The 8,765-nt window shown below is 45.3% G+C and overlaps 1 protein-coding gene and 1 long non-coding RNA gene across 2 annotated transcripts; both read right to left on the bottom strand.

Annotated features, from left to right (window-relative positions):
- Window positions 1–1,298: 1,298 nt before the first annotated feature.
- LOC135389041 (E3 SUMO-protein ligase ZBED1-like) lies at window positions 1,299–2,474 on the bottom strand. The gene has a single exon (XM_064618988.1). The coding sequence runs from the start codon at window positions 2,472–2,474 to the stop codon at window positions 1,299–1,301; it is 1,176 nt and encodes a 391-aa protein (XP_064475058.1).
- A 3,416-nt stretch (window positions 2,475–5,890) lies between these two features.
- On the bottom strand, window positions 5,891–8,174 carry LOC135372637 (uncharacterized). Its single transcript, XR_010416046.1, has 2 exons — window positions 8,031–8,174; window positions 5,891–6,011 (listed from the first exon to the last, which is right to left on the bottom strand). It is a non-coding gene; the product is annotated as an uncharacterized LOC135372637 (long non-coding RNA).
- Window positions 8,175–8,765: the final 591 nt, after the last annotated feature.

The raw sequence follows: 8,765 nt of genomic DNA, 5'->3' as shown, positions 1-8,765 counted from the left end.
GCGCTTGAGGAACAGCGCGGGCGGCGCGGGGAAGGGGAGCTGGGAGAGCCTCAAGTGGACTGTATGAAGGTGTGAAGGAACTGGACTGGATGAACTAAAGAACTAAACGATGCCGCGGGTCGTTTTGAAGTACTCGCGGGCCTGCCGTTGCATGTCGGAGCTTTTGTCGTCCACAGCGCATGCGCTTGAGGAACAGCGCGGGCGGCGCGGGGAAGGGGAGCTGGGAGAGCCTCAAGTGGACTGTATGAAGGTGTGAAGGAACTGGACTGGATGAACTAAAGAACTAAACGATGCCGCGGGTCGTTTTCAAGTACTCGCAGGGCCTGCCGTTGCCTGTCGGAGCTGTTGCTCGTCCACAGCGCATGCGCTTCAGGAAAAGCGTGGGCGGCGGGGGCAGGGAGAGCCAGCGGAGCGGCTTTGAACGCCGTATGGAGTGAAGTACTTTGGGCAAGTGAACTCTATGAACGACGAACGCTGAAGAAGAGTCAATCTTTTAGATCTTTTGCGCTGAGATGCGCTGAACTCCCCCTGGCAGTTGTGAACTGCTGGTGGCGCCGTTATGTTCTGACTTCTGACTGACTGCTTGTGGCTGGCACGCTCTGGATCGGTCACGCTATTTTCGCAGCAATACACTGCAAACTTCACAATTTTTCTCCACAACGCTAGACTTTGTACTTTTTATTTGACCTCACGTATGCATTGGCAAGTTAACACATGCGAAAGAAAGTTAAAAGAAAAACACACCGCAAAATCTAACTCACTCAACAATAACACAATAAACAATGCAAGATAAGAAACCACAGCATAAAAACGACAAGACAGATTATAATTCACTGTAATGATAAAGGTAGCATCATGGAAAGTATAAAACAAGCACTGACCACAGCATAAAAAACGACGATAAAATATGTAATTGACAAAACGACGATAAAAACAATGTACCAGTACCACAACACTATAGAGAGCTTTAACTTGAGGCACCGCCAAAACATAGTTGATTACATGTTCGCATTCAAGAACAACAAGCTCCTCACATTCTTTGCAGACAACCTGTTCCGCCTCTCAGTGACTATTCGGCCGGCTTTCGAAAATATACGCTCGGATGGCACAGACGTGGCGGGAATACACATTCTGCTCTTGACGACTTCATAAACGCGAGTGGTAGACTTGCTTTCTGTCCTGCCACGAAAGCAGAGGGTCGTCGTCTCTGGACACCAGGGGCTCCTTCAAATATCTGTCGAGCTCAACAATTCCTGCTGCTGTCGGATTTTGAACACGCAAGTGCGAGACACGAGCCTCTAACGACTTCCACAGCGAAGACGAGGCTTCTGGGCTGGCACTGATCGTGGCGTTTCCTCTTCTTCTGGGTTGCAATGCGCGGTTTCTACCCTGCTGACATGATGGCTGATCGAGCGGTACGACGCTTCATACGAAGCTCTTTTTGAAAAACCGTACTGTTTGAAGCGAGGATCAAATACCGTAGCTTCTGCTAGCATGCTGTTACCCTCAATGTTATCAAATCGGCGCTTAACCTGAGCCTTCATAGCCTTTGCCATGTTTCGACATTGCCTAGGGAGGTCATCCTTCTCTACTTCGTCGATATGCTGCATTAGTCCGTTTGCCAAGAGAATCACCTTGGAGATTGTTACGTTCTTTTCGCTGCTCATCTCTTCGGTCACCTCCTTAAAGGGCTTCAAGATTTCGCACGCCTTTTCGAGGATTGTCCATTCCGTTGATACTAAGGGATGAAGGTCCGCCTCAAGTATTACAATTGCTGAGAGCACAGCATCCCTAACATACAGCATTCTCGTGAACATATCATAAGTGCAGTGCCACCTCGTAACGACATCTTGCTTTAGCTTCACGGGGTCAAGGCCCATTTGTTGTTGAATCGTTTCCAGCTTGGCCGTGCCGTGCGCACTGTGTTTCAAGAAAGTAACTATGTTTTTTACTTTAGTTTGCACCTCACTAATTTCCTTCACTCCTGCTTGAACTATAAGATTCAGTGTGTGTGCAAAGCATGGAAAATGTTTCCATCCCAGCAAGCGGATCGCAGCTGTGATGTTTGCCGCATTATCACTGACGACGGCACAAACTTTTTCTTGTATTTCCCATTCGACAACAACTCGACGGAGTTCGGCGGCAATGTTTTCTGCAGTGTGGCGGTTTTGCCACGCAAAGCAATCGAGAAGGCGAGCTCTGAGCGCGCCATTGGTGTGGATGAAATTAGCAGTGAGAGCGATGTAACTCTGATTGGAGAGCGATGTCCAGCCGTCCGTTGTGAGGCAAATCGAACTGATGCCCGTAAGTTCGTTCTTTACTTGTTCATGCACCTTATTGTACATCTGTGGAATGTGCACCGTCGAGAGGGTCTTTCTGCTGGGAAGCTGGTATCCGGGATTTAACATCGCGAGAAACGTCTTGAATTCTTGACCCTCCACGAGTGAAAAGGGCTCATATTCCTTGGCGATCATTTTCACAAGTTGTTCATTTTGCCGAATAGTTTTCGATAGAGACATTGGTTGCCTGCTGTATGCCATAATAGACTGCTGCATTATCCGACTTGGTCGTGTCGTGGGCTGCTGATCACGAGATGATGCTGGAGTAGCACTGCATGCAAACAATATCCACAAGCGTGGTCGTGCATGGCGTTGTGTTACCGGTACTTCTTGGTTTTTTCGTATTTGTGAACACCGAATGAGATTACTTAACCTCTCCTCCGTCCCTTCCCTTTTTTTACACAAAATTTATCAGTATTTTCTTCTTTTTTTTTCAGGGACTGAAACCATAAGGGAAGCAAAAACCTCTTGGAACCCTAATTTTTTCGGGAACCGTAACCCGAACGTAACCGTAATTCGCCATCGGCAATTAACCGAATCGGTAACCTGAACCGAAAAATGTGATTCAGGATACCGGTTCATACGAATCGGTTCAAGTTTGAACGCGAACTTCGGATGCGACATTTGTCGCTTTATAACTCTGATTAGTGGTGTAATACTTGCTGCTATTTCAAGTAGATCTCTTCGTCATATGTCTGTATTTCCTTTTCGTTTTTCATTCAGAAGTTGTGCAGACAACGTACCGTCTTATATGCTTGGACACATAATCGGGTGGCATACGCGTCGTCTGACTTGTATTGCGCACGTCCCTCATGGGTTATGGATTGTATTTTGGTGATTGTTTAAGTTACCATTACCAAGCGTTGCACATTGTTTGATCCGGATCTGTTTGCTTTGCCGCAGAACGCACGCAGTTTTTCTTACCGTGTGCACGAAACAGAGACCAGAAGAAATTATTTTACAGGGAATGTCGCAAACGGCAAAAGCGCGTCGAAGAAAGAGTGAACTCTTTCTTCGAGGTGGTGGGGGGTGACACTGTACCACACTGTTGGAGCGCAACAGATAAGTACGCTTATTTTTACCCGTTTCCACTTCGTATCTCATTTTGCGAAATCCACGCAGCCTGCTATGTATAGGACCCATTGAAAACGGTTAAAATATACCGGTTCAACTACTTGGTTACATGTAACCGCGATTAAAACGGCGAATCCGGTAACCGTAACCGAACCGAAATTCGTTTCGGTTGTCCCTGTTTTTCTTTTTTTTCTTAACCACGCATGCTGCGTGATCTGAACTGGCTTCTTCCCCTGTGTTACTAACTTGATTCGTTCGAGCCTTGTTTCGTCAACATAAGATTAACGTACGTGTCATAATCAAGACACGACAAACCTTGACCTAGGACCCAGCCTTCGTTTTCCCAAGTACTTCATCATGACAGTGTTCGAACTCCGATGCAAAGTATTTGCGTACACCTTTCAACTAAGGAGGAGGAAGACTTGTGTGAAATTTAGGGGCTAGGGGGAAACCGAATGTAGGAAGCGAATATTAATGGGACACAACGATTTGTGCCAAATGAGAGCAAATCGGTGAATGGAAAGCGATTGAATTGAATGCATATCGGTTGCCGAACCTGTAAATGAACAAGCCAACTTACCTTGCGCCAGAAGAAGAAGGTATAGCAGCGCCATAGGCGGCATCCCTTGGTTGATGTGTCGGTGACTCACGTCGCGGTAGCTGTGATGGAGGCTCGTCAACATTTTCTTCCGGCCCATTTGCTGCATCCAGGTCCACACCCACATGTTTTGCCTTGATGTGGCGCCCTTGGTTTGCAGTGTTACCTCCCTTGTACGAGAGCACAGTCGCACAGACTACTGTAAATACAGCCCATATTGAACTTCGTTTCCCTCGGAGAGAACCTTCCCCAGACATGTCAGGAAATGTCTTAAAAACAAACTCCAGTATTAGGACAACCAAAAAGGCTGTTCGTAATGGTCAGGTGGACGGCAGCAAGGTGACAGATACTCCTGTGAGCAACACCGTCTGTGAATAACGACGACCACCGAAAAGAAAGGTAGCCAGGCCACAGTCCGAGGAAAACAAAATTTTATTGCAGACCATAGATAAGGGAAAAGGGTTGGGCATAATATGTTAGCAGTAAGTCAGGAAGTTGATGCTGCCCTTGGAGAAGTTCAACCAAGTATGGATAATGCAAAGCCCGATAGAGTCTCACGGGCGCCACAGTCTTTTCATGACCTCTCTATCCCCTTCTAGTGAGCGCGCGATGTTGGTCCGGGCATCTCCAAGATTGCTATTGGTGTGCTGAGGCTGGAACACATAGAACCAAACATACATAACAAAAATATACGTTAGCTTACCTCAGTTGGTAAAATCCCTGGACCGATAATCCAGAAGATGTGGATTCGAGTCCTACAGCTGGCCAACCTTTTCAGTGACTTCCGTCTTTCATCATTAATCTCCAAGATTGCTGCCAATAAGAGCAGCTACAATTTTTTCTGTATTGCACAGAAGAAAAAACGTAGCAGCGCAGCTACATTCGCGGCTGACATTGTGGAAACCAAGGGTCATATTCCAGACAAGTAATACGTTTATAATGAGAGCTGCCGTTGGTCGTTGAATGAAGAAAGAGTGATGAAACGTCACGCACTCCTAACCAATATTCGATCATTTAAGTATGCAGTTACATCGTTGTAGCCGGGCCGTCGCGTCACAGACAGCATAAGAGCAAAACCAGAAACACACATTTTTAATGTAAAAAAAAGCACGCATAACCTATAAAATCATTTATCTGACATGCTGAAAGAAATGTCTTCTGATTGCTCTATAAAGAGAGCAAGATCGTAGAAGTAACAGCATGTAAACAACAGTACTGCAGACGCTTGTTAGATGGTGCTTCCGCCCTCGAACTCCGCGAATTTGAATCAATGAACAATCGCGAAACAACATGAATGAATAGAGTTAAAACTGCAGTTACTCTATCACACTTCTGTGTTCTCTAGCTCGCTCCACGCAGACATATGTGATGAGAAAACAGGGGCGGATCTAGACCCTCGGTTTGGGGGGGAGGGGTTCTTTGTCGGAGCGCGTAGTGGGGTAGAGGGAAATCCAATGTATAAACTGATGTTTTGGGGGCGATCGTCCCCCCCCCCTCCCCCGTTGCAGCCGCCACTGTCGGAAAAACACGATTGCAACATTAAACGACGACGGTATCTTGCATTACTATTGATCTGTGCATTACCCTACTGAAAAATCTCACAAAGATTCTCTCATCTAGATCTCACAGAAGTGTAAGAGAAATCTTGTGGGATAACGGAACAAAATCTCACAGCATTTCTCTTAAAAATTCTCTCACACATTCTCTTAGGAATTCACTCATACTTTCTCTTAAGAATTCTCTCATACTTTCTCACAGACATTCTCTCATGCTTTCTCATAAAACTTCTCTTAAGCCTTCTCGCACACTTCCTTTAGAAATGTGTGAGAAACAGTACTAGGATCATGATATGTGAATACAGCAGATGAAACGTGAAAAATATGTTCATCATTATTTATTTAAATCATTCAAAAAGCTCCTCATATGAGTTGCGAATGCACTGAGCCTTTTGGGGGTAGGGGTTTCTGATGGCCGGCTTTCGACATACTTCTGATAGCCATCTGAAACAGAAAAGAGTAACCACATTGAACTAATTACAGCACAAGATTGGGACACATAGAAAGGCTACAGACAAGTGTTCACACACATATGTGTACATATGTGTTCACCCGAACGAAATCACATTGCAGTATTAATAATTGGCTAGTTTTGCCCGCACCCAGCACACATTATTAGTTCAAGTCCAAATAGTATTTCATTAGGTGCATGTCTAGTTTAGCGGCGCCACTCGATTTCAAACTTCTAATTTACATACCTGGATAGAATTTTGCATGGTGCATCGTAATCCAAAACAATCAAGCGGCGGTCGGTTCCACGAACCCCTCCAGAGATCAGTTTCCCCGGGAAAGTTTCGGCAGCGGCGACCATGTCATCTCCATGCGCCCATTGTTTACGGATGACAGCTTACGCACACCTCGCACTCTTCCCAGCATGCCTTTCGCCTGTTCCCTCCGGGGAACAGGCGAACGGGGAACAGGCGAGTTCCCGCCGGTCCGGGGGGGGGGCGGTAGCCCCCCCCCCCCCCCCCCCCCCCCCCCCCCCCCCCCCCCCCGCAGTTGTTCGAGACTGTGCTGACAGAAGACAGTGCCAATTTTGGCGCGGAGCAATTGCGTGAGGAGGAGGCCGACTGTCGTCCGATAGCGGAGTTGCTGTGCGTCTTAGCAACGAACAGGCAAAAGGCATGCTGGGAAGAGTGCAAGGTGTGCGTAAGCTGTCATAGGTAAACAATGGGCGCATGGAGATGACATGGTCGCCGCTGCCGAAACTTTCCAGGGGAAACTGATCTCTGGAGGAATTTGTGGAACCGACCGCCGCTTGATTATTCTGGATTACGATGCACCATGCAAAATTCTATCCAGGTATGTAGATTAGAAGTTTGAAATCGAGTGGCGCCGCTAAACTAGACATGCACCTTTCATTATACATTTTAACACAGAATGTGTAAACACCAGCAACTGATTTGACCAATAATAGACCTCTGTGATCATTTGTCGTTATTAGAACTTAGAGAAAATTTTAAAAGTCTACATTACAGAGTAGTCCCAATAAGCCTTTTTTCCCCTTGGTTCTTTACATCGCTTTGGCCCTTTTAATTTTCCATTTCTGTCGAGCAACGCATTATAAAAAAATCAAAGTATTGTTCGAATGAGCTAACAACTCCTCCTACCATAGACTGTATAACAACCATCAGAATCACGCTGGACACAGCGATAATTCTGGCCTGTAAGACAGACTATACAGGTTGCTTATGACAAACCTATGAGCTATACTTAGATCCTCATAGCCTTTTTGTTTTCTCAAAACTCTCAAACTCAAACCTTTGCAGATGGGCATTATGGCCCAGTGAAAAAAAAACTGCAAAGACCCCCCATCAGCATATTCCTAAAAAATTAACTGTTTACAGCAGCTTGATACTGTGCTCTGCATTATAGCTTATCTTTTTGAGACTGTCCAGTTTCTTGTGCCTTTCCTCCTGTCTCTTGTCAGAGATATTAAAAGGAATGTCAAACATTACTTCGGATGACCCACCAACAGGTGTGTTCCCTCGTGCAAAAAATACCTATTTGCAGTTGTGTTTATTCTGTTTTTACATCAGTTGTTTTCCCCCACCTCAAGGAAGCGTCCCATATGTTTGTGCATGTCCACTGATATAATTAGGCTATAACTTATCTTCCAGTGCTGCATTATCAACAGGCGATTATTATTAATACTAAACATAAAAACCAAACCAAACGAGCTTGAGATTATTTAAAGAAAAACCGCTACGCAGTGCGCAACATCAAGAGCCTGTAAACATGTATATACCGTATGCACATTCTAAAGGAAGTGTTTGAATGTCTGGAAGTGTGTGCATGCCTTTCGTATGGTGACAGGTGCCTTGGCATGCATGCATGATTAAGTAAAATGATATACTAAATTTCAGACTTCACCTGAGGCGTATGTGAGACCTATTGCAATTCAACTTTGGATTTTGAGCATAATATGCAGCAGACAATGAAATATTTATTGGGAACACTCACTCGCAAGGGCTTGCACTTTCTTGGGGGTGAGTCCAGGCTTTGGTGCCACACCCGCTTTTGCGTACCGGTTGCTTGGGTTGCCACCTAAGCTCCGACCCTGTAGCTCATTCTCTGTCCAAAGTTGCCGTGACAACTCTCGACAGAATGCAGAGTCTTTCTTGGATGACATTGCCCAGTGCATTTTGTCTTTTGGGACGTACACATCATTTCCTAGGTGCACCTGAAATGTAGACACATTTAGGTAGTTTGCTGGGCTAAATACTACTTGTGGCTGATTTCACGTCCGATCAGGCAAGGACGTTTCATCAATCCTATCGATTTTCATTATTTTTTATACGCAGAAGCGCATCGTAGATATACGAGTTTTAAAAGTATTCTTGTGAATGTTTTGATGTTTCAGTATGCATCCAGGTCCACATCCAATATCTGTAAGAGGCACACATATGATAGCTACATTAAATGAAAGAGCATTAAAATCTGAGTAAACTGAGGCCAACTATGAGGGACATTTACAGCCAGAGAAATCACAGGTCTACGTTGGAGCAAAATTGTTCGAGGCAGCAGTTTCACTATTTTTTATATCACAAAACGTTGGACCTGCATGTCGAAATTTGCGCTTGGCCCACTGGCCTGGATTCACGCTCAAGCACAAAAAAGTTCACTAGAATGTCTGAAAGTTCAGGAGATATATGCGTACAAAAATGGCAAAAGTGATACACTCCTATTATTGCCAGA

The sequence above is a fragment of the Ornithodoros turicata genome, chromosome 1 (assembly GCF_037126465.1).
Source record: "Ornithodoros turicata isolate Travis chromosome 1, ASM3712646v1, whole genome shotgun sequence".
Classification (NCBI taxonomy): Eukaryota; Metazoa; Arthropoda; class Arachnida; order Ixodida; family Argasidae; genus Ornithodoros; species Ornithodoros turicata.
Note: the sequence above shows the minus strand (reverse complement) of the source record. Positions and strands in the feature narration are given on the sequence as shown.